At 42.2% G+C, this 24,031-nt stretch overlaps 4 protein-coding genes across 14 annotated transcripts; 2 read left to right on the top strand and 2 right to left on the bottom strand.

Moving 5' to 3' along the window:
* Positions 1-267: 267 nt before the first annotated feature.
* On the bottom strand, positions 268-4,103 carry si:dkey-27i16.2 (regulator of cell cycle RGCC). The gene is made up of 5 exons (XM_010736200.3): positions 3,952-4,103; positions 2,894-3,058; positions 2,199-2,279; positions 1,519-1,581; positions 268-937 (listed from the first exon to the last, which is right to left on the bottom strand). The coding sequence occupies exons 1-5, from the start codon at positions 4,058-4,060 to the stop codon at positions 930-932; spliced, it is 426 nt and encodes a 141-aa protein (XP_010734502.2). The 5' UTR covers positions 4,061-4,103; the 3' UTR covers positions 268-929.
* A 52-nt stretch (positions 4,104-4,155) lies between these two features.
* pcdh20l (protocadherin 20-like) lies at positions 4,156-8,937 on the top strand. 2 transcript variants are annotated; one of them, XM_027278527.1, is made up of 3 exons: positions 4,156-4,235; positions 5,487-5,610; positions 6,162-8,937. In XM_027278527.1, the coding sequence occupies exons 2-3, from the start codon at positions 5,563-5,565 to the stop codon at positions 8,691-8,693; spliced, it is 2,580 nt and encodes an 859-aa protein (XP_027134328.1). In that variant the 5' UTR covers positions 4,156-4,235; positions 5,487-5,562; the 3' UTR covers positions 8,694-8,937. The 2 variants fall into 2 exon arrangements, with proteins under 2 accessions (XP_027134328.1, XP_010734531.3); XM_010736229.3 differs by having other exon boundaries at positions 4,234-5,610.
* A 2,208-nt stretch (positions 8,938-11,145) lies between these two features.
* Positions 11,146-20,007, top strand: plp1a (proteolipid protein 1a). 2 transcript variants are annotated; one of them, XM_027278531.1, is made up of 7 exons: positions 11,146-11,450; positions 13,514-13,700; positions 13,851-14,007; positions 14,356-14,524; positions 15,212-15,285; positions 15,377-15,442; positions 17,481-20,007. In XM_027278531.1, the coding sequence occupies exons 1-7, from the start codon at positions 11,447-11,449 to the stop codon at positions 17,643-17,645; spliced, it is 822 nt and encodes a 273-aa protein (XP_027134332.1). In that variant the 5' UTR covers positions 11,146-11,446; the 3' UTR covers positions 17,646-20,007. The 2 variants fall into 2 exon arrangements, with proteins under 2 accessions (XP_027134332.1, XP_010734505.1); XM_010736203.3 differs by lacking the exon at positions 17,481-20,007 and adding an exon at positions 15,852-17,347 and having other exon boundaries at positions 11,156-11,450.
* Positions 17,769-23,347, bottom strand: rab9b (RAB9B, member RAS oncogene family). 9 transcript variants are annotated; one of them, XR_003462354.1, is made up of 5 exons: positions 23,221-23,347; positions 21,014-21,710; positions 19,133-20,476; positions 18,779-18,852; positions 17,769-18,470 (listed from the first exon to the last, which is right to left on the bottom strand). XR_003462354.1 is itself a non-coding variant. In XM_027278535.1 (3 exons), the coding sequence occupies exon 2, from the start codon at positions 21,631-21,633 to the stop codon at positions 21,022-21,024; it is 612 nt and encodes a 203-aa protein (XP_027134336.1). In that variant the 5' UTR covers positions 21,634-21,710; positions 23,221-23,347; the 3' UTR covers positions 17,769-20,476; positions 21,014-21,021. The 9 variants fall into 9 exon arrangements, 3 of the variants coding, with proteins under 3 accessions (XP_027134336.1, XP_027134340.1, XP_027134347.1); XR_003462346.1 differs by having other exon boundaries at positions 18,779-20,476; XR_003462344.1 differs by having other exon boundaries at positions 17,769-18,852.
* Positions 23,348-24,031: the final 684 nt, after the last annotated feature.

Genomic DNA, 24,031 nt, shown 5'->3' with positions numbered 1-24,031 from the left:
GCAGACGTACAGGAGGCATAGCTACAAACAAAGAAGAATGGTTGAAGGGCTCCTGTGACATGCGGTGTGACAGTAGCAACAGTCAATTTAGGGGATGCTGAAGGTGAATATAATTTGTTGTCAGCACTGTCAGGAGTATTTTTTAGAAAAGTGAAGAGCTTTCAAGATTGTGTATGTATAGAAATCAGACGTGGCCAGCAGTCTCTCTGCACTCAATCTGGAATGAGATTAAATTTAGCTTAATACAAATCAACAAAAGACGTGAAATACGTTGTGACATTCCATCAAAAGTTTGCTTTATTTATATGTGCATTCATCTGTACAACAATTTACATTTAAAAAAAAAAACAATATTAACAAGAACTGTACACTTGAAACATCGGCACATAAATGACATTTGACATTACACAGCAGATCTGAACCCCGTGGACTTGAAATTAGTTTAGCATCAAAGTGCCATTTGTAATTCTGAACTAAACAAAGATCAGCCTCCTTGAAAAAAAAAAAAAATACAGCGCTGAGGATTTAGGGCCCTTTACTGGAATAGCACTCGTGGGAATTTTAAATGTGGCATTAAATATGCTTCCTGTACTCCTCGGCAGCTTTTTCTTTCTCTTCCCAGACAGATGGAAGCTTCATCTACTTCCAGAGAATATGTCACACATCTGATGCTGCAGGGACGTCGTCTTGCCGTGGTGGACGCGGCGTCGCCAGGGGTCTGAGGGTGTTCTTGCATTTTGGAATGGAGTGCCCTTTTAATTTCTGATGTTAACCTTTTCCCCCGGAGCAGCCAGGGGAGCATTTTGCTCCCTCAGATCTGCTCTAGTGTGGATCTGCCTGTCTGCTTGGCAGTAGCCAGCCATGTCGCCCCTGGCTTGTTTCCCCCTCCCCTCCCACCCTCATCTACGTGGCTCACTTTCTCTCCCTGTTCACATTTCTGCAAAAAAAAAAAAAAGAGGAAGAGAAAACAGAACAGAAGATCAGGAGACAGAATACGAGAACAAACACACAGGCATATTAACACGCATGCACACATGCACCGACTAATAATTGAGCCCTGTAGAAAATACAGGGGGAGTTACAGTTAATCTGTAACATTAATTCTCCCTGCATCCAGACCACAGATAGCACAGATGTATGTTTTGTTCTTGTTGTGGTCTGCGTGTGTGTTCATGGGCCTCTGAAACACCACTGCTTTAGCACTGATAGCGGGATCATGTTGCTCATGTAGTCAAGTATGCTATTATCACTAAAGGTCGTGTAGATAGTCCACCTGAGTCCCCAGACATGGCATTTACACACAAGAGGTGCTCAGAGATAAACTGGGGGGGTAGTACAGGGTAGACACAAAGTGACTACTACTACTACTACTACGCACTCTGTTTTTCAATGTGAAACATTCATCCTCTCCCAGCGGCAGCATTATACACTATAGTCTGCTGGCTTGTCAGCCTAAGTGCAAAAGGAATAAAGAGTAGATTGAGTGATAGGGGGAGTTTAATTCTCTTAAATACGTACCCGCAAGTTCCTGGTCCAACATGTTGATAAAATTCTCAAGTTCGCTTGTGTCTCCGAGCTTGGCTGCAGAAAGACAGACAGAAAAAAAAAGGAATTTGAGAAACTATAGAGGAAAAGAAAAAACAGCAGTGGAACATTTTTGTGGAGAAATGCGACTCAGTTCGATGGTATTTCCTTTGGACCAAAAAGCTGAAAACTAATGTAAGTCCCAGAATTACTATACATATGAACCAAACCACTTCTGGACTGATCTTAAGTGCTATAATTCCTTAACAGCTTGATGGATGCAACCAGGATCTCTGTTGTAAACAAGTTAAGGTATTTGGTGTAAACACAGAGTGAATGACACCTCCTGGTTTTTGTATTCATCAATTGAGGTGTAGTGGTAGTCTGTGTAATTTAAACACACCTGAGCCAGATTATCCACATAACATAAGAGAACAAATAACCCCTGCATGAGGTTTGAAGTGGGGGGGCTGAGACGTCACAGTACACAGCAGTCACAGCAGCAGGGGCTTTGTTGTGTAAAAACAAAAGAGCTCCCAGCCAAATGTATGTAGGGTTTTTGTGTGTGTGTGTGTGTGGCTGTGATAGTGATCAGAGCAAAAGTGATAGTGATCACTGTAAGAACGAGGGCTATCTGGATGGGGATGGAGATGGCTGATGGGTGTCTCTAGTACCTTTCGGTGCCAGCGTTATGCCTGCTGTGTGAAGCTCCTCCTGGCTGGCGTTTAAACTGTTTCCCAAAGAAGCTTCGCTGCCTGGAGGGAGAGAAAAGAGGGAGGCAAAGATGGGGTTAGTGGAGATTATAAACAGAAGACAAGCATGATGGCCAGCCCATGCAAATGATCAGCAATGACAACGATTTCAGCACAATTCAGGACTTGCAGTAAACTGAGGATAAACACATGTTTGTTGTTAGCAAATCCAGAGTGTCTGCTTTTTGGAAGTGGTTCGCCTGTAGAAATGTTTAGGGGCCAAAAAAAGACAACATATTTTCTTCTTTTATCTCATAACCGTCAACAAGCGCACGACAGAAGCAGGAAAAAAAACCCAGACAATTACAGGAGATGGGTTATCCATAATTGCAGTACATTTCAGTACACAGCTACAGTATTGTCACGAGCAAAACAGCCACTTTAATAGAAGTGTACAGGGATGTGTCCTCTTGTGCCACTAATTTCATGCAAATTAAAAGTGTCATGCTGCAGTTGTTTGGGATGATAAAGGGGCTCAACTGACACCCATGGGGACTCCAGAGAACCTCACTCGCCAGCAAAGGATGAACTAAACAAATTCCCTGCACTCTGAACAATAAGCAAACATTATCTTGATCACATTAACATCGTTCTGTGGTGACGATGCCATCACTCACTGTAATCCGAGTCCTCGACCCCGCTGTCGTCCCCGAGCCCTGTGCGACCTTTGGCCTCCTGCAGGACGTGCTTGTACGCATTAGGTCTGCTTTGAGAAGGAGCTTTCAGCTCCTCCACCACATCCTGGAACTCCTGCAGCAGCTCGCCCAGCTCGAGCTCCAAGTCTGTGGAAAATGTGACAGCAGTTGGAGAGAAACCACATTACACCACTGAGAGAAAATTTTAAGATCGTCTCAAGTTGTTTCAGAAAGCACAATAGGGAAAGTGCTGAGAAAAAAAAAGAAAGACATTTTTTAAAAGTCTGGATAAAACGTGAAAATAAAACAAGCAAGCAAACAAAAGATCTTTGATATTTCAGAACATGACAAATAGCTCAAAACACAAATATCTTCTGGGGGAGAATGAAATTAAATAAAAGCTAAAAGCCAAAAAAGCTGCAGTTGACGTTTATGTCAGTGGGTTGTATCAGATAACTTGATGTGAGAAAACAAACCCAACAGCCCATAAGGCACATAAAATATCTAACGGCCTGTAAAACACCTGGTCTGCAAACTGTGAAAAACAAATATTACATTTTAAGTCTAAGTTCTAGGCTTTGGGCTGCAATAAAGACACACTTTTATCCATTTCCAGAATAAATGCACAGTCATAAAATAACGGAGGCAGTATGGGATGAACACAACTCAGTTTAGCCATCATTCCATCAAGTTGTTTTATTAGGCTAACATGAATATGACAGAGCTTTAACAGTGCCCTATGGGGAGGCAAATGATAGAGCACATACACATTCAAAAACTCCAGTTTGGTAAGTTATGAGAGAAGACACCAAGAAATTCAAGAAATTATTATTATTATTATTATTTAAGTGTGTAATTAAAATAAAAATTTAAATAAGCATAGCAGGCTACATGATTTACAAACTGCTCACCCTTTGTGTGATTTTAATGAAGTTTCAACGTGATGTGACATATATTAAAGAATTAGTTGAACATATTAAGAGGTTAAATAAAGGTTACTGATCACATCATTTAATGGCTCAAGTAATCATCGGACTCACCTGTGGTAATGTCTGAGGACATGTTGAAGCAGTGAAAAAAAAAACCCACCACAAGTCTGCTGTCTGTCTGTCTGTCTGTCTGAATGCTTAAGAAGCTGACAAGCTTCATGCAGTTTATTATAAAGCACCTCCACACACCCGCTCAGCAAGCGGACCCGGACCAGCCAATCATGTCGCAGAGAAACCACAGAGGTCTGCTGTAAGTGGAAAAAAGTGGGCGGAAAGTTGAAAGGCAACCCAGAAACAAATAAGTCAGACAGAAAGAAGCCGTTACGCAACTCAGGGTGAGGTTCCCCCCTCCTCTTATGGTTTCAACCTAGGACGGAAACTTTGTGTAGACTAAAGTAGCAGCTTGCTAGAGTTGAACTTCACAGACGCTAGAGTCATTTTCAGTCACTCTGGTTGCATCATGCTGAAACTAATTAAAAAGAAAATCTGGATATTTTAACTTATCTACATGGCTGTGATGTGAATTTGTCCCTTCAATGAAGCTGAGTAAATTTACTTAAATTTAAGCACTTAGGTATTAAAAAAATACCAAACTTTTTTAAGTATTAGAAATCTGCTGTAGGTGGTGCAGTACCTTGCTCTGTCGATAGAGGCCCCTCACGTGTTTCAATTTCTGTTCAAAATTCCCAAAAAAAAACAAAAAACAGCTGTTAAAGTCCCCTGGGCCATGTTATGCAATTTTCACTGAAATAACCTTGCATGTGTTAGCAATGACAAAAAGAAGTACTCTGATCATGAAAGTCATACCACAGAGTGAAACACTCCATCACAGAAAATTATACATAAATATCAAAAATGCCCCCACATTTGTGTGAGAGTGTATTATGAGAATATATTATTATTATGTTGTGTAATAGCTTATGAGAGCGGCTCATTCAAAATACTGTTAGGTAGTTATATTAATAATATAAATGTGTCATACTTTACCACATGTTTTGAATCCAAACCTACAAACCAACTAGTAAAGCTGTCACATAAATGTAGCACAGTAAAAAGGTATAATATTACCCTCTGAAATGTACTTCAAAATTCTACTTGAGTAGTTCATTTTTAGCCCTCATGTACACCTGAAGAAAAACCAGTTCTATGTGCATTATGTTCCCATGCGAATGCAGCATTGTTTATGTTGTTATTAGTGTTATTTATGAAGACTTGTTCTCCGGTGTTGTAGATGCTGCAGGGTATGTGGCCAGAGGAAAAAACAAACAGCACCAGAGGACATATCTGAAATGATTTAGAGGTAGTTAAAACATTATGAAGTAGTTAACAAAAAGGTGGCAGGTGTGCTAATGAAAAGAGGTGTGTAAGCACATTCAGTCTTAGTACATTAATCGTGCCTCATATAGTCAAAGGGGAACAATATTTACATAACACAAGCCCCATGCTTACTCGTTGTTTTATTCTTAAGCAAATACACATGTACAATACATGCAAGTAAACCTGTTCTTCCTTTGTCTTCTCCTGCGATAGTCTGGCACGCAAGGTAAATGTTTGTAGGAGGAGCTTGTAATGAATTACGCCTTCAGCTTCGCAGGTTTAGGTTGCTGCCTCTGTCCTCAGCGCTCACTTGTTGCCCAGGAACTTGTACCATGCGTGAGGGCGATGGGCCATGGGACTCCTGATAATATGAACTGGGCTGGACTACTGCAGGTCAGTGAGTCAAGAGCAAGGCAAGGATTATCCATTCTGGTGGTATCTGATTACTGTCTCAGTGTTTCTGATTGAGTGAAAGGGCTTAACTGGTTTATTATGTTTTGTATGTCAACTACATGTGCTTTAAAGATATAACTCTACTGAATGTGTGATAGGAGCACCTGAATGAGCACTGAAGTGTTTTTGGCTTATGTAAAAAAAAATATTTCTATATAAAGCTTTTAAATATTTGTAAAAGTGCACATATATATGTAAATTAGGGTTTTCTGAATGCCAAACTCAAGCTTTGCCATTTGCTTTTTGTGTGTGTTATTTGTGTGTGGGAGTAATTGGTTGCAGATAAGCGAGGGGCATCACGTTACCTTCATTGTGCAATTGCCTGCTTTTAAAAGAGCTCACTGAGGCATGAAGTTTAAACCTTATCACCACCAGGGAAAACCTTTATACTCTGTCAGTTTCAAGTGCAACAAAAAGACTGTCAAGTCAGAACCAAAAATCAAAAAATACTGGGGCCTTTTTTCATGTTTTTTCTTTTCTTCTCCCATCAGAATCTGCTGGTTGCGGTCCATCTCCGACAGATCTTATGTGACTCTGTCTGGTTTTCTATCCCAGAGGAACAAGAGCCTGGTATTCTGGCTGGGTCACTTAGTAAACACTTTCCACCTCCATACCAGCTCCTGACCCAGGAGTATTTGTGGATGGACAAAAACACGGGCAATTTCTACACCACTGAACAAAAGATGGATCGTGAGACCCTCTGCCCCGAGGAGACAGGAGCTGAAGAATGCATTATTCTACACAATGCTATCGTGGGGCCCTCAGGAGACCTTATACAGTTTCCTGTGATCATAGAAGACATCAATGACAATGCACCTCATTTTGAAAACAGTGAAATACACCTGAAAGTGTCTGAGGACGTAACTGTTGGGACTAGTTTCTTACTGGATGACCAGGCTCAGGACAGGGATGCTGGACATAACGGCAAGCTGCATTACCACCTGGAAGATTCTGATGGTGTTTTCAGAATAAAAGTTGAGAAAGACGGGCCTGTCATCATGCTGGTTGTGCAAACAGCTCTGGATAGGGAGACTCGGGACCTGTATCACATGGCGCTGGTGGCCACCGACCGCGGCTCAGACCCTTTAAGTGCTACAGCAACGTTAATAGTCACAGTGACAGATGTTAATGACAACTGTCCAAGCTTTAGCTCTGACAGCGCCCGCAATGTCACCATCCCCGGAGACTCTAGGAAGAACATGCTGGTTGCTCAGGTCAAAGCCACAGACCCAGATTCAGGCCCGAATGCTGCCATCGTTTACTCCCTCAGTCCCAAAGTCTCTAAGCGCGCCAAGAAGCTTTTTAGCCTTGACAGTCTCACTGGGTACATCAGACTAACACAGGACCTCCAGAGTGACAACTCAGAGGACCTACTGTTAAAAGTGTTAGCTAGCGGCCATCACTGCCCCCCAGCAGACACTCAGGTAACCGTATCTGTGCTCCCCAAGGCGAACCAAGAGCTGACGATCAAGATCGGGTTCATAGCAGAGCATCAAAACCAAACGATGGTGTTACCAGAGAACCAGCCCCCTACCGTCTTAGCCGTTTTAGAGCTTGAGGGTGACAGCAGCTTTAAAGACACATCTCTTGCCATTGAGAACGAAGTGCCTTTCACTTTGAGTCCACAGAATGGCAAATATCTGCTTTCCACATCAAAGCCCCTAGACTATGAGACGAAAAGTGAACATCATATTTCAGTGGTAGCGCATGCGAGATCAGCAGAAGGCACTGTGATCGCTCCTTCCAGGCGTGTGATGAGAGTTATGGTGTCAGATGTCAATGATAATGCGCCACATTTCCTCCAGCCTCACTATCAGCTGGAGGTGGAGGAAAACAACCAGCCAGGAAAGCCTCTGCTGCAGGTCTTGGCTTTAGATGCAGACAGTGGATCCAGTGGCAGAGTTACCTACAGGCTGGACAAACACACATCTACCGTCTTTAACATTGACCCTGTGACAGGTCAACTGTCTGTATCAGCCTCTCTGGATAGGGAACAGCAGGATGTACACAAACTCACTGTGTTTGCAAGAGATAGCGGCTCTCCTCCCTTGGAGTCAGTGGCCACTGTATCTATTCGTGTTCTGGACCAGAATGACAATGCACCTGTTTTCCTAACACCTCACTTTCTCTTTTTTATTCCTGAGAGTGTACCACCATTTGCCCAGGTGGGGGGACTAGGGGTGACAGACCCAGATGAAGGGAAGAATGGGAACACAGAGTTGCATCTTGTAAACAGCAGCGGACCCTTTGTTGTGGATAACACTCAGGGGACACTGCGAACCACTACCAACTTGGACCGCGAGACACAGGACCGCTATGAACTCTACCTGCTGGCCAGCGATCATGGGCACCCAGTTTCTTTGACTTCCACTGCCAGGGTAACCATCTTTGTGGAGGACATCAATGACAACCAGCCGAAAGTGATCCTTCCAAGCAGCAACTCCTCATGCCTGACGGTCTCTCCAGAAACCACTGAAGGCACCATGGTAACAAAGATCTATGCCGTAGACGAGGACTCTGGGCTGAATTCGGAGATTACATACACTGTTGTGGCACCAGAGCCAGTGCAAAATAGCAGCCCCTTCCGGGTGGATTCAAGATCAGGGAATATCACCGTAGCTCAGCAACTTCTACAGCAGGACCTACGAATGCATCACCTGTTCATTGTGGTCAGAGATGGGGGGAAACCTGCTCCACTTTATACCACTGTCTGGGTTAATCTGTGGGTCAATGAGAGCATGGAGCCCTGCCACTTGGACAGGGCACCCACCTGGACAGGGACACCTGACTTGTTTCAAACCCCCTCAAAGGCCCCCATCTGTGAGGTGGAGGACACCAGATCTGCTCAGCTGATACTGTTAGTAGGCCTTGGCATGATGCTGGCATCCATATGCTTGCTCGTGGTGACAGCTGTTTTGTACCTGAAACAGAGGAGAGTAAGTCCACAACAGAACAAGAGGGTTGACAATGCTGAAAATGAGATTCCACTCAGGCTCATGGACAAATATTATTCTGATGACTAACAGAGATGCATGTAATACTCACTCACATTCTGTCAAGGATGAAATAACTCTGTGAATTAAAGATATTTTGAATTTTTGTCAAATGCTCCTTGTATTTGAATAACAACATTTGTTAAATTATTTGGATACGCAGTTTACTCAAGCATTTGTCAACAGCAAAACTGCACAATTTTCGAATTCAAGTGATCCATTTTCAGATAAAGATCGCTGCAAGTTACCAGGAAAGCATTGAAATGGTATTCTGATAAGTGATGTAATTGAATTTATTGCAGAGATTTCTTTATGTATCAAAAACTGTAATGACACAGGTGATGTGTACAGTAGAGAGCATATCACAGTATTGCTAAAATACCAGTATCACAGCCATCATTAGGGTTTATTCTCCATGACCTCTTAAACAATGAGAAGACTGAGGTAATGGTCTGCTCAGTTGATTGGGCCTTTCTCAGATTTCTGACTCTGAGTGACAGGGAGACTAAGGTATTTAGACACACAAAGGGGTTTAATGTTGCTCCGGAGAGGAGGTGATGAAAGTCTCTCAAGAAGCAGCTCTGAGACGACCACGGGAGGTGGAACGCAGCTGTGGACAGGTGAGAGGCGGCAGAGGGAAGCCACACCACCATCTCAAGTCACCGCCTCACACCTGTTATCTGATAGCATTGCCTCTCACCCACGGTGCTGGATGAAACCCAAAAGGCAAAAAGAAAAGAAAAGAAACCTACTGTACTGCACCCAGTAACCCAGCAGTTGTGTTGTTCTGATGACAGATGTTTGGTGTGAAGTCACACTGTGTTCAAAAGAAATCTTTACAAAAGGCGGTTTCTCTCATGTGTTACTGATACGTTTGTATGCTGGGGAACAATTGATGTATCAAAACGGGTTAAGTGATGCATAAAGTATGAATGAATCTGCGTAAAATGTGTTTACAAATCTGTGGACACACAATTACACAAAGAGGGCAGGCTAATTGTTTAAGCTTTCACTAAAGACAGCTTTTTCCATCTTTGGGGTATCATAAACTATTGAACGATCCTTTTCAAGATACACCTGTGTTAGAGGAAAGTCATGAGTCAGGGCCTGTGAAACACAATGTACAACAACCTAGTTAGTCGAGAACAAGGCTTGTATAACATGAGTGGTGTTTCTCTGAGGATTTCAAAGCTAGTAGCTCATAAAATAAATAATCTAATAGGGTTGTACTGTGAGACTAACAACATTAGCTGAGAGCAAATAAAGAGCTCCATAACAAAATTACAAATTAAACATACGAATAAATCCTTCTAAAAGATCTTTAATTTGTAATTGTCAGAGTCCATTAGATTAAAACATGTTAGCATTAATATTAAAAACAGGCCTGTTTTGGTTCAAAGAGATGTTTTTGACCCAGTTGACTAAATGTCTTTTACATTTACAATTGTACAGGAGCACCATGTTTAAATATGCTTCTTGACAAAACTGATTTCGCTCAAAGGAAAAAAAAAATGAATGGGATCAAAGTCACTATGTGCTTGCTATGGTGTGCAAATGCTGTGGCAGGAGAAAGCCTGCCATCTACTGGATATAGATGAAGCCAAATCTTACTCTTTATTTCTGGTATTTAGCCAGAGGGGTGGTGATGAATCAGAGGACAGTCTCTCACACTGCCACAGTCAGGTCGCCCTGAGATCAGTGATGTTTCCCTGCTGCTTCTCCACTCACAGCACATCTCATTTTAATCTATTTTGTTTTCTCAAGCTGAACATTTGATAGTCAGTTATGGGTTTTGAGGAGCTGACATGGACAAAGAAACAAGCTGGCACCGACCCAAATACCCAGTGGATTATTTCTGAGATACACATCAGGGGTTTTATGATCACAAATGACATAACAATCCAGTCCAATTAAAACACAAATGATCTTTTTTTCCCTGAGAACTCTCTGTAATGGTGTCCTCAACTATCTGGCTTAAAATACACTGTTTGACTTTATATCAAAAGTTGTGTTATCCACATATTCATGTCCTGTGAATGTCACTTTAAGGTTGCTTTTAAGGGCACATTTACAGGACTGAACAGATACATTTTATAGATAAGTGATAAAGCCCCATATCAGTTTTTTGCCAGCTGGAATATCAGATTTCCGTGTCTCAAACACTTCAGTCAAACAGATAGGATCTAATAGTTTCCCCAAGTCTGGTGAGCATCACCTGACTGTCCACACAGGCTCATGTTCACGGTGTAACTCAGACAAATCACCACTGCAGGACATGCGGCACCTTCTTATTCCCATAGACCATCTGCATGATTCATGAGCTGTTTCTCATTTGGTTTTATTCATCAGGCTGAAAAAATGTTGCCATGGGGGTTTTAAATAATAAAAAAAAGGCCTTGGCGAACCAGGAACTGTATTCCCTAGAGTTGGGATAGTCAACACACACACAAAAAAAAAAAAAACTTCTTCTGTATTTGCATAAGAAGTTACAAGTAGCTCTCTCCATATAAGCAAATATGCGTCAACAATGAACTAACTTTCTCCAAGCGTAAGAACCTTGACCTCCTCATTATTCTCCGCCTTGAAGTTCATTGAAAAGCGACATTGTTTCTTTAAGATTTCACTTGCAGTCATCAGCGGCTCTGTCCATTGTTGTGGGAACAGAAAGAGAGTTGAGATTGATATACGGGGGCCGAGGACAAGTTGCGCATATCATCAGCGGACCAGCTGCAGTGCAGTGCAGGCAGCAGTAGCCAACAAGTCCTGAACGCATCCTTCCAGACATGGGTAAGAAAACTCCAGCCACCTTCATTGGCTTTTAGCAGACAGAATACTTCAGATTATCCAATCTGCATTTGATTTGATGTGATTGCACGCTGATATGAATGGGACTGTGAAAGGGCATCAGAAATTATTAAGTTTTTTGTCAGTTTAGAGGTCGCCTACTCACCGGCTGATGCTCCACTGATATTATAAGATTTATTTCATGCTTGAGATGGCAGGGCTACTTTCAGAGGAGCCTTGTCGCATTTGCTTTCGGTCGTAATCTTTCTCAATTTTTAAAGAGCCGAACTTGGCCTCAACCAGACTTTTTTTTTGTAACGAGGCCTGTATTTTCATTTGAGTCACAACCTAGACCCAGACCAGACAATGGGCAGCTTTTGTGCAGCAGGTTTCGGATCTTTGTTTGGTCAGGTGATGCCATTAATTAGTTAATTAGTACAAGGTGTATTTGGAGGCTCTTTTTTATTATTATTGGTTAGATTGAATGTTTAAAGCTCTGGTTTATGTGCATGCTGTGGTCTACTGGTACTTGTGGAGAGCAGGATTCTTTGTGCACATGGAAATATTGAGAATATTTATCTGTTATTTGCTAGTTTCCTCACAGTTTATCTTTTTAAACCCCCCCTCTCTCACACACACTGATCAGTTTGCCTCTCTCTCATACACACACACACACACACACTCCAATGCAGCCATGTAGATGTGTTCTGTTAAAGAGCTATCTATTTGCCCCTCCTGCCATCTGTGTTTACTGTAATGGTACCAACCACAGTCTGTCTGCTTCCATTGTGCGTGCCTGTGTGGATGCATGCATGCAAGCGTGTAATGGCACACATGCACACAGTTGCATTGTTTGTTTATAGATTTGCTATCCTATTCTAGCACAGACAGCGTCCCACTATCGCTTTCTTGTTCCTGTGTCTTGCAAGAAGGAAGTCTATGAGTGTGCATGTGTGCGTTCGTGTGTGTATCACGCATAGAGGTGCCTCTGGTCTTTGTTTGCTTGACATTGGTGGCCCTTGTACCCCCATGATGCTGTGGGACAAAGACTGTTGTCTCTGCAGTCACAAAAGCACCCTCTCTCTCTATTTCACTTTGTCTCTCCTCTCCGTCCTCCCCCTTTTCTCACACTCCCCATGCTGGGTGGTGAATGGAGTCAGGGTGCGAGCTGGGGTCAGAGCAGACACTTCCCCATGCCCTTGGCCCTTGGCATCTATTCAAGCAACACATGACTATTAGGGAGAATGCACAGCTTTAATAAGGGGATGAAAGTGTTTACAGCTGCAGCTCGATCCTAAGTGACAAAGTAGTAAAGGTACATTTTCTTTAAAAGGGAAAAAAAATTAAATTAAATATCAGTGTTATCTAGGTATGCAGATAGTTTTGGTTTTGGTCTTCAGGTGTGTGAGATATCCATCTCTAAGATGTCTGCTTTCACGCCAGTTCAGTGACATTTTATGTGGTGACATGTGGTGTTGAGTTCCTAACTTTTTCTCTGGAGTAAAAAGAAAAACATTTTTAATTTTTGAAAAAATTTGATAATCTGTTCATAGTATCAGTTAATTATCAAGCAGATTCAGGCTTCCCCATTGCGATGACTGCTTTTATCTGTTTCATATCAGTCTAAACTGAATCTCTGCATGTATTGGACACCTAGTCAGATAAAACAAGACTTTTGAAGATATTGACTTGGATTCTGAGAAGTTATCGTAGACATTTAACCACAATTTCTGGACATTCTCAGACTAAAAGATTAATAGATCAATAAATAATGAAAAACATAGAGAGGGATATCTTAAAACTAGAGCAAACACAACTAAAACTTGCCTTGCCACCACCAGAAGGGAGTCAATGTGAAACTTTGACTCACTTCTGCTTTTGTAGGTTGTAGAACATGTTCATACGAACCTAACAAAGTGGAAAGAGAAAGACATGAAAGCACCTGCTGTAAATTCTACTGCGCATCATTTGCACATTGGAACAGAGTCCATCTTCTGTGCTGTCTGTCATATTGCATCAGTTAATTATGTGCCCTGACTTTCATGGCGCTGTGTCTTGTCTAACAGGTTGCTATGACTGCTGTATGCGCTGTTTGGGTGGGGTACCATACTGCTCCCTGGTTGCCACACTGCTATGTTTCTCTGGCATTGCCCTCTTCTGCGGTTGTGGGCACCAGGCACTAACAGAGACTGAGAGACTCATCGAGACTTACTTTGCCCGTAACCTTCAGGACTACATCACCCTCGCCTACATGTAAGTGCTAAATTTAAGCATTTCCATCACTGTAGTGAGATCTTTTTAAACCTAGCTATGGGATTTCTTGGCTGGAGTTTCTATTCAGAAGCTTTAGGTTCTTTGTAACCCTGAATTTTTACTGTTTTCTTTTCCTTTTCTGCTTTTTAGTATTCAATATTTCCAGTATGTCATCTACGGTTTGGCCTCCTTTTTCTTCCTCTACTGCATCGTGTTGCTGGCTGAGGGCTTCTACACCACGAGCGCTGCCAGGCAAACCTTTGGAGAGTTCAGGAGCACCATGTGTGGCCGCTGCCTCAGCTCCTCGGTGAGAGGGCCCAGAGTGGGACAAGTAAAGGGGATTGGAGAGATTGGATGGGATTAATACACATATCACTCCCTGGTGGGCGTTGAGCTGAAAATCTTAAAGCCGCTAAAAACCTTTGGGGACATGCAAAGATAAGCATACAGTGAGTGTTTGAGCGGATGCGTGGCGGGGAAGCTGAGTGGCTGGAAGATGAGGAAGAGAACAAAGAGGGAGATAATAAGTAAAGCTAATCAGGAAAAAGTAAATGTGGTCACTAAGTGAGTCACTGCTCATAAAGTCATTCTCTTATGTGCATTGGTTTATTATGATTATGCACCCTAATGTTTACTCTGCTCCCTCCTTACACAGTTTATAGTGATGACATATGTACTAGCTGTGCTGTGGCTGTTGGTGTTTGCCTTCTCGGCCTTGCCTGTCTACTTCTTCTACAACATGGACGCAACCTGCCACACCATTGATGTGCTGACTGAGACTCCTGCGAGTATCAACCAGCTCTGTGTCGATGCAAGGCAATATGGTAACAAGATATCTATCAATGCAAACCTATAAGACTGTTGACAACCGAGACAATTTTGATCCTACTATCCTCTGTACCGTTGTCCTCCATTGTCCAAAGTCTCTTAATGAAACTAAAGAGTCTCACAGTAGCTCTGTGCACACACGAACATGAATACCTTTCTACCAAATTTCATGGCAGTTCATCGAATAGTCAAGACCTTTCAGCAAAATCCACAAATGTCATCTTTGTGATGACGTTAGAGGAAAAGTCAGGGGATTTCCAAAGTCACTGGGATTTATCCTCTGGGGACCACAAATGTACAATGAGAACTGTATTAGTAGGCCAGTCAGTAGTTGATAGTCTGGACCAAAGTGGTAAGCCAACCCACAGACCAACATTACCATCCCTAGAGCCCTTCAGTGTGGCAAACAAAACATACTTGTCTCACAATGAGCCGCACTGTTACACTGGGTGACATGGCTCATTAAATGTGTATTAATCCACAGATGAAAATAGTCCCTAACATGTGCTTTCAATAGTAACCAGGAGGCTTTTGAGTGCCACAGACAAGGATGGGATCAGAAGTTACTGAAAATGACCTAACAGGCTGTTGGTTTTGGACGTTTCATGTGATTTGTGGACAATAAGGCCATCTTTACGCTTTGATTGTCTCTGAACTGAAAAGAGAAATCTGATGTTTCACAGGGCTCCTGCCATGGAACGCAGTTCCAGGAAAAGCTTGTGGTATAACTCTGTCCACTATTTGCAAGACCAGAGAGGTAAGAACCAGGAAATAATTCAAGCTGTTCAGTCGTGTTATAAAACTTTCGACGGTATGTTTCATCATTAATGCAAATCTCCTCCTATCAGTACCGAATGACCTATGACCTCTACATCGCCGCGTTCGCCGGTGCGGGCATCACTCTCTTGGCTCTGGTGAGTGATTATGCTTCAGCCGGAGCCCATTTGGCTGCACTTCCACAGTGGGGTATAGTGTTATGACTCATGTGACATAGTGACGCTCAAAGTGTAGGCGGCAAGGCATCTCAGGCCTCCATGACTGATGACTTCTGTACTATTGCTCTCTGTTCCTCTTTCTCAGCTGACACAAACATCATAATAATGCCGTAATGTCTGGTGGTTTACCAGCCAGACAAATGGTACACCCATTATACTTGCACACTCCATTACAGAAGCTGTTATACGGATGGTATCTGCTATCAAATTAATGTCATTAGCAGTTAATCATATTTTTTTTTTCTTATTTGTAGAGTATCAGGGTGTGGATGTTTCTTTCTTTTCACTTCTGTTCTGACACCTTTTGTCTCTGCTTGTACTTCCGTAGCTGACCTACACTGTGTCGACCACCTATAACTTTGCAATTCTGCGGTATCTGGGGAGGAAAGGCTTAGGTGCACGGTGTTAGGCTCACCAGCTTCCTGTCTGCTCTGTCACTACTCCACCAGCTTCTCTGATGGCTCTGTCACTACTTCACCACCAATATGGGGATCTAAAAGGACGGCAACATTTCTCTACTTCCACATCACCTGCACAGAACCGCCTGCGTTTATGGACTCTTAAAAAAATGTTGTCCATATATTTTTACTTTTCTTGTTGGGAAGAATGTTAATATTTTGTTATTTCTTTTTCTTTGTATTTTTTTTTTTTTTACGTGTGTGAGGTTTATCTGCTGCTTTTACATGCAGTAAGTTTTATTTCATTTGTTTTTAATGCCAAGTCACCAAAATAGCTTGTAAATTATTGGGCTTTTTGCTTGCCGAGGTTAGCATCTAAAATTGGTTTCTGCTCCACACTGAGCTCAAAGATACAAATAACACACCACTAATAAATTAACATATGTAAGGAATAACCACCAATTTGCAACACATGTGCAGCCAGAATGCAGCTGTTGCAGAGAATGGGGGATTAAAAAGGTTACCATGGTTACCCTCCCTCACATCTGGTTGCCATGGTGGCAGACAAGCACGCATTTGCAGTCTCACGCTGACCTCAGGACTTTTCTCACGGGCCGGAGAAAAGCCTCAACAATGGAGTCATGCCTGTTTTCTAAAAGCTAGCCAATAAGGAGCCAGTTGTGGGGGCCACCTGCGCTACGGGTCTCTGCCAAGGGTTATATTACGTGTCAAAGGAGGGGGTCCTGTGGACAAAGAGAGGGTTAGACCTCTCTAAAGGCTCAATGCAGCTCTTCAGGGACGGCAACCGCACGCACAACACCATCCACATGCTGCTGCATGATCCCTACCTCCCTCTGAATAATAAAAAACGATGGCTTTAGAGTGAGGAGACTGCAGGAATTTTAGATAATTTTGAATAGTTTCTTTCTGACAAAGGGACATACTTGTTTAGTTCTGATCTAGAAAGGTCTGGAATTGTTTCTCTCATAATTGTGAGATGGCAAAAAGCACTAGGTGCTAACTTATCGAGTGACCTCATATTATTCGACCTGAAACACATTGTTGAGGTGTGAGTCCCCCCCTGCTGTTAATGCATGACTGAGGTACTTTTATAGAGATGAGACAGCTTTGTTTTGTCTCTAATTCTTTAGGAATTTTGTTGTAGTTATTGTATAACACACCTTTTTACTTACTGTAGCTGAACTTTACTACTACTTTTACACTTTGGGTATTACTAACAAAAACCTTTTGCAACATAATAAGTAGATTATTCTATTTGGTGGAAGCTTTACCCAGCTGTGAGTGGTGGATTTGTCAAGGGACTGCTGGCTGTTTGATGATTATTTTTTTTGTGTTGGTAAAAGAATTTGATAATAAAACACAATATTCTTTGAAGTATTTGTGCACAGTGCTTCTGGAAAAAAAACCCATTTGTTTGTATTCTGTGAAAGTGTAGTGTCACAGTGTTCGACTAGCGCTCCATCCTTGGCTCCCTGCCACATTTAGGGGGCCAAGGTATTTTGTAAGGTGTTTTGTATTCTCTCCTCTTGTGTCCACAGGTGCACTGTTCCCTGCACTTGGCTGTGAACCAGATGTATCTGAGGAAGCTCAAGCGCAGGGTGAAAGAGGAGAAGGGAGACCATGACCTGTTTGGGAGGCTGCAGAGAGACAAAGGAGGGACACTGTGCTCTCCGTATCCTGCAAACGCATCTGACATCTCCTGACAGCACCTTCAACTTTTCATGATGCCCATTACAAATGAGCCAGTCATCAAATTTATACTGTTCTGTAAAGCGTTGGCAGTATTTGTTAAATTGTTCCTCTTCATTATTTTGATATTTTTTTCATTGAAATAGAGGCTATAGTGTGTTGCTATGTGAAGTTGTAAAATGGTAGAAATGCAGTTGGGAACTGAGCCATAACAATTCAGATTTATGCTTATGATTTTCTGCATTTGACCAGTGACTATACAACCTGTACTTTCTGTACATTTAAGATTTAAAAAGATGTAGTTTGAATGCAGACTTGATGAAAAAGGTTTTTTTCTTTTTAATTTCTCGGTGTGTGGTGCATGCTCGATATTCTTTTTAATGAAGGAGGAATAAACAGTGTTCACCGTCTCCTGGGTCCACAGACATACTTGGTCATTCAAGAACTTTCAAGGTCTTGCATGATGAAATTCAAACGAGCTACATTTGCGGGTAAAAATTCATGACCTATGTTTTACTTGTGGTCTTGCTGACAAACAACAGTAATGCTTCATTTTCCCCCCTCCCGATGCTGAAAATGATCCCACCATACAGAACAGCAAAGCGGAGAGAGCCGAAGTATACCGATTAGTTTGAGTGACCCATTTTAAAAATAGTTTTTTGTTTTCAAGCTTGAAAGTCATTTTTCAAGCCCCGATACTTTCATGAATTTTCAAGGCATAAGCACAAAAAGCACTGACAAGATAGAATCTCATTTGGTATGTTGCGTGTTTTATTTGTAGCCAAGCACTGGAGAGTATACACCACTTTGCCAGCATGTTGGCACGCCGTCTCTATCCTCTGTAGTGCAAAAAGAGGAATAAGGGGAAGTTGTCCATTAGATCAACGCATAATCAAGATGAACAGTCTGACTCTCACACAGCTTCAATCACTCTCATGAGTCGAGCACTGAGGGTGAAACAGACGTTCGGTGTCATTTTGTACATTATTATAAAATGAATGCCCTTTGCGATTTACATAAGCCATTAATATGGACGGCCCAAAGAAATTTTCTTTTACATTCATAAATATTACAGAAACATGAAAAGAAATACTGACATTAGTCTGGGTTGCAGTGAAAATAAGACAGCATCATGAGGGTAACATACTGTAGGGTTATGCTACCATCTTATACAGATTCCAGGTAAACACTGTGGTAGGCTACATCTGAACAGGATAAAAACTGAAATACAGTAAAGAGACAAAATATTCTGTTAAATCCAGAAAATATTAACACTTACAAATGATAACAGCCCTCATTTTTGCTTTGAATTAATGTACCAGCTTCATTTTGTTAAAATGCCCTACTCAGTTCACAGTTAATAAAGTTTCTCTCCCTACGCTGTGAGTACCACTAGTCGCCACACCTTATAAAAACGTTACCAGTAATCACATGAACAAGCTGTTTGTTTTAAGCCTGCATTAAACCAAAAGTTCCATGTATTAAGTAAATATGACTGTACCTGGTTGGATTCGGCTCACTTTCACAGTTAACCGTTAGTCTGCATGCACACACTAAGACATGATGCATGTTTTCATTTGAAAGGCAGATAACGTGATCTCAGGCTGAGAGAATACACAAGACCTTCAACATACTGCAAGAGAAAAAAAAGTATGAGAACATGAACTATAATGGAGGCTATCTGTGGTTGCAAGAAAACAGTTATCTTATTTATGAAACGGGTATGACTGGATGAAATATAAAACAATATTCCAGCAGCAATCAAAATACTGATGAGAATGAAATTAGACTATGTTAGACTTGAAGCATTGAATGTCAGGCATATTATTTACTCAAACTGTGCAGCCAAACAACAAAGCCCTCTGGCCTATAGCAGCAAAACCAAAAGGGACAAACTCAAATCTAAGTCAGTCTGTATTAAAAACACTGAAAGTCAAAACTAAAGTACCACCCAGCTGAAAACAAGTAAACATCATTTAGTTGTCAGAAAACTCAGTTGTATATTTTCACCCAGTACTGTATGAACTGGGTGATGCACAATGCACACGTTGCAGGTCTTAACGGCTGTGTCCTTCTGCTGAGGCTGTTTAATATTCAGCTGAGACCTAGAATGAACAGACTTGACAGCACAAGGTGTATGTAATATAATGTAAAGCACAGGAGACCTTCAGAAAAGGAGAAAAAAGAAGAAAAAAACTACAGGACTGGAATGTTAAGCCCTGCCAATCAACAAGGCAGACACATAATAGTGAAAATTATTGTTAATCCTAATAATTATAACTTCACTTATACATCGGGAAAACAGACTTTAATCAAGCCTTGATCAAGCACTGAAGCCTAATGAAAATATCACACAATGCCTGTAAAAAAAAAAAAGAAAGAAAAATGTAATGAACGGCGGATGGAAACGCGCTTCACAGAAAAATAAACAGCAGTTGATGAACAACAGTAGCAAAAGCAGCATTATCTTTGAACTTTGAGAGAACACTGACTGAACCTCACTTAGTAAACAGGCCCCATGTACGTAAAATTATCTGACAACCTGACACCTCCTGCTACACAGCAGTGCAACGACAGATAAAATAGTCAAATGAGTAAGAGCGTTCCCGATAGCTCGTACCTTGTACTTACACGCTCAGAGCTGCAAAATTAAAGCTCGCAATTCCCTTACCACTGAAGACAAACAAGGTCGTCTTTCTTTTGAGAGCAGCAATCATTTCCCCTTTCTCGTACCTCAAATCATATTTGTCATCGTACCGATGTTGGGAGTTTCCAAGTACAATATCTGTCCCTCGCACTGTCTGTGCCCAGAAAATACATTAGCTCTCTGCTTCTCCCGAAAGATCTGATAACGAGAAAAAATGTGATGAAGTATTCAAAGTTCTGCTAAAAACCCAGGAAAATCCGCTCACGGACTGACAGAGCACGGCAGTTACAGGAACTGTGTTGCTGTGCCAAAGGTAGAGTGTGCTCTTCAAGAGAGGATTCATATATTCTCTCGTCCAGCTAAAATATTAATTATTTCAAATTTGTTTAAAAATGCTCTGAAAGCACCATTTGATATAACTCCTGCATAGGCAGACTAAGCTGAAGCTGGGTAACAATATTTTTTTTGTGCAACACTACTGAAAGCAGACAGAGTACAAAGGATGAGTGTGCCTGTTACAGTGTGCCTGTACCTTGAGCAATAACTCAACAATCTTGATACCAACTGAATCCTTGAAACAGCTCTCATCAGAGCAGCTGTATCTTATCCACATTATCGTTAGGGGATACTGAGTACCTTGTACTTATAGTGTACCATAAACAATATCTGACTGGCTCTCAAAACTAGCCATGGGCACGTTTCAGCCAGCAAGATTAAGACAAAGTGGATTCACACCTGACAAATCAGCAGCAAGACGTGCGAGAGGTTTTGCGGTTGCCATGTAGATCAATAGTACTACTCAGTAGTGCATGGTCAATCTGGTCTTCAGCAGCCAGAACCTCCCTGACAGCTGCCTCGAATGCAGCCGTGACATTAGTGTCATCCTTAGCACTAGTCTCGAAGTAAGGGCAGCAGCCGTTCTCTTCGCACCACGCCCGTGCTTCATCTTCCCCCACTTCCCTCTGCTCCATGTCTACCTTATTGCCAAGTACCACGAAAGGAAACCGCTCAGGGTCTTTAACGTCAGAGTAGTACATGAACTCCTTCTTCCAGCAGCCGAGGTTCTGGAAACTCTGCAGGTCGTTCACAGCGAATGTGAGCAGACAGCAGTCGGCGCCTCGGTAGAAGGGCGTACGCAGGGACTTAAAGCGCTCCTGACCTGCTGTGTCCCAGATCTGAAGAGTAACCAGGCGCCCGTCCACCTCCAGGTCCCGGTTGAGAAACTCCACACCGATGGTGTGAAAGGACTGAGAGTCGAAGCGGTCTGTGACGTAGCGGTTCATTAGGGAGGACTTGCCCACTCCACCATCCCCCAGCAGGATCACCTTCAACAACAGGCTCTTCCCGCTCATCATGTTTCCTCCCACCCAGCAAGGCCTCCTCCCTGGGTAACAGGCCTCCACACCAGGTGGCAGGCCAGGGTCAATTTAACCTAAAAAAAGGAAGAAATACAAAAAACGGATGCAATCAAACGGAAAAACAAATCACCACTGAGCAATCGGAAATCAAATGTAGTGACTTTTCAGAAAACATTCCCTCGGATGTCCTCCCTAAACTCTTTGTGATTTATGTAATTAAAGACGGACAAATATATTTACTCGTTGCTAAAGTAACCACTAACTACGGTTGCCATTAGATGGTTAACTCAGTTATGGTGCAGCTATCTATCCCATTACCTGACTCAGCCTGGACTGGGAGCTCAGAACACCACCCCTAATGGCAGTCTTGAACTGTCTGTGCTAGAGACGAGCTCCCAGTCTGGTCAGAGGCACCTAATGGGATGGCTGGTTAGCTAATGAAAGCTATCAACAAAAGCTGAGGCAGAGCAGTCGGACTATGTCAAACAGACAAAACCACAAGTTATAAAAGTTGTGTTTTTGTACAGTAATCAGTGAGGCCCGGCCTGCAGAGACACTCCCCACCGACAGCATCTAATGTTTTTCCTAATTCTTGTCTCATTTGCGCTCTATATCACTATTGCTGCTGTAGCTGTTGCATGCCATCGAGGTGCTCACAAGCACTGGATGCAGCTCCTTGGTTGGTAGGTTGGCAGATAATAACCCGAGGGTGTGAATAAAGGGCCAATATAAAATAAATAACTACTCGTGAATCATGCAAAGCTTGCTCGAGTCCCAGAATAAAAATATAGGAGCACAATAGGTCCTCTTTAAAGTGTGTAGCCTTGACTTCACTGATAATTCAGTGCAAATAAGGACAATTTTAACCTCAAGTGAACCTTTCTGACAACAGATGGACGCCATATGACAGATCTGTAATGGTTGACTAGTTTCAGGGACACAATGACAGGGGTGAAGGACCTGAAGCTGCGTGCTTGATGATTACAGCCTTGTTGTTCACTGCATGACACATTATTAATATTGCATTATGATAATCTATGCACTGACATCATCATAAAACATTAAGACAACATCAGTTTTGTGACCTACATGGCAAGTGAAGTGTAAAAAGAGTCCTACGCCACAACAACAACAACAACAACAACAACAGGGGCGAGTCAGGATCAAGAGCTGACTCTGTAGACGACTACTGCACATGCGCAGACCTGTAAACATGTAGCAGCTTGTTGTCAAGTGTGACTGTCTGCTAAAAGAACTCTGATGGTCGCTAAGCAACGGTTCGTGAAAAAGGTTTCGGAGCAGAAGTGAAACTAGGAACTGAAACAGGTGACAAGACTTGTAAAAGATAAATGAACAGCAGCACACACAGTGTGACTGTCAACACTGTGCAGCGGCTTGGCGAAGCTAGCCGGCTGCTTGTTGACATGCCCCATCCTGACAGGCTAACCCGTTAGCTTCACTACTAACGCGGCTCAAAACAAACGTGAAACCCGCTGCGAGCATCCGGATAACACACGACGCAGTGAGCCGATGTATCTACAGTGTAATGCATGTGCCACACACAGGACAAACACAGTCACTCACCCTGCTCCTGTCAGTTTATATCGCCTGGTGTGTGTGTGTGTGTGTGTGTGTGCCCTGCGCTCTGCTGACTGAGATTGAGCGTCGTCGTGACGTGCGCGCCCCCCAGCGACGTGCACAGCGACCAGGGCCAAGAACCGAGGTCCTAAAGCCCGTAGAGTTAATGACCTTCAAAGTGTATTTACTGTGTGTGTATGTGTGTGGATAGATAGCTATCTCGATAGCTAGATATATAGATCGATAGATAGATAGATAGATAGATAGATAGATAGATAGATAGATAGATAGATAGATAGATAGATAGATAGATAGATAGATAGATAGATAGAACATAAACTAAAAAAACAAACAAAAAAACAAACAAGAACAAAAAAAAATAGCAATGGGACATGAACAGGAGACTACAACATGATCAGGTGCAGGTGTTGTAAAGTCTCACAGCAGCAGGGATGAAGGACCTGTCATGTCACAATGTCATGTCATGTCATGTGTATACACAATACACAACATTTCAAAGGCAAATATTACATTTTTATTATGTATTTTTTCTTGTGTGTATTTTTTCTATTCACTGTCTACAGTCCAATTTAATTGTATATAGTTTTTTGTAGTTCAATTTCTTATTTGGTGGTCCTGCACGACGTCCACTACATATATTACTACTGTCATTATTGCTACCATATCTCCATTACAGTTTATAGTTTAGTTTATGATTTGCTGCTGCTGTGCATCTGTGTCTCTATATCTCTATCACAGGTTCCACTGCTACTCCAAGTTAAGTCCAGTAGCCATCGAACTGGCTTGTGCAATACAT

Source organism: Larimichthys crocea, chromosome I, assembly GCF_000972845.2.
Source record: "Larimichthys crocea isolate SSNF chromosome I, L_crocea_2.0, whole genome shotgun sequence".
Taxonomy (NCBI): Eukaryota; Metazoa; Chordata; class Actinopteri; family Sciaenidae; genus Larimichthys; species Larimichthys crocea.
This window is presented reverse-complemented; position numbering and strand designations above follow the sequence as displayed.

What these genes read in the sequence shown, in the direction of transcription:
- si:dkey-27i16.2 (XM_010736200.3), bottom strand. Translation starts at nt 4,060, where the DNA reads ATGAAGCTTGTCAGCTTCTTAAGCATTCAGACAGACAGACAGACAGAC. An exon ending in GTCCTCAGACATTACCACAG is followed by an intron (nt 3,059 to 3,951) that starts GTGAGTCCGATG and finishes CATTTTCCACAG; the next exon opens with ACTTGGAGCTCGAGCTGGGC. An exon ending in CATAACGCTGGCACCGAAAG is followed by an intron (nt 1,582 to 2,198) that starts GTACTAGAGACA and finishes GTCTTTCTGCAG; the next exon opens with CCAAGCTCGGAGACACAAGC.
- pcdh20l (XM_010736229.3), top strand. Translation starts at nt 5,470, where the DNA reads ATGAATTACGCCTTCAGCTTCGCAGGTTTAGGTTGCTGCCTCTGTCCT. An exon ending in ACTGGGCTGGACTACTGCAG is followed by an intron (nt 5,611 to 6,161) that starts GTCAGTGAGTCA and finishes TTCTCCCATCAG; the next exon opens with AATCTGCTGGTTGCGGTCCA.
- plp1a (XM_027278531.1), top strand. An exon ending in GCCGCTGCCTCAGCTCCTCG is followed by an intron (nt 14,008 to 14,355) that starts GTGAGAGGGCCC and finishes CTCCTTACACAG; the next exon opens with TTTATAGTGATGACATATGT. An exon ending in GCATCACTCTCTTGGCTCTG is followed by an intron (nt 15,443 to 17,480) that starts GTGAGTGATTAT and finishes TTGTGTCCACAG; the next exon opens with GTGCACTGTTCCCTGCACTT.
- rab9b (XM_027278535.1), bottom strand. Translation starts at nt 21,633, where the DNA reads ATGATGAGCGGGAAGAGCCTGTTGTTGAAGGTGATCCTGCTGGGGGAT.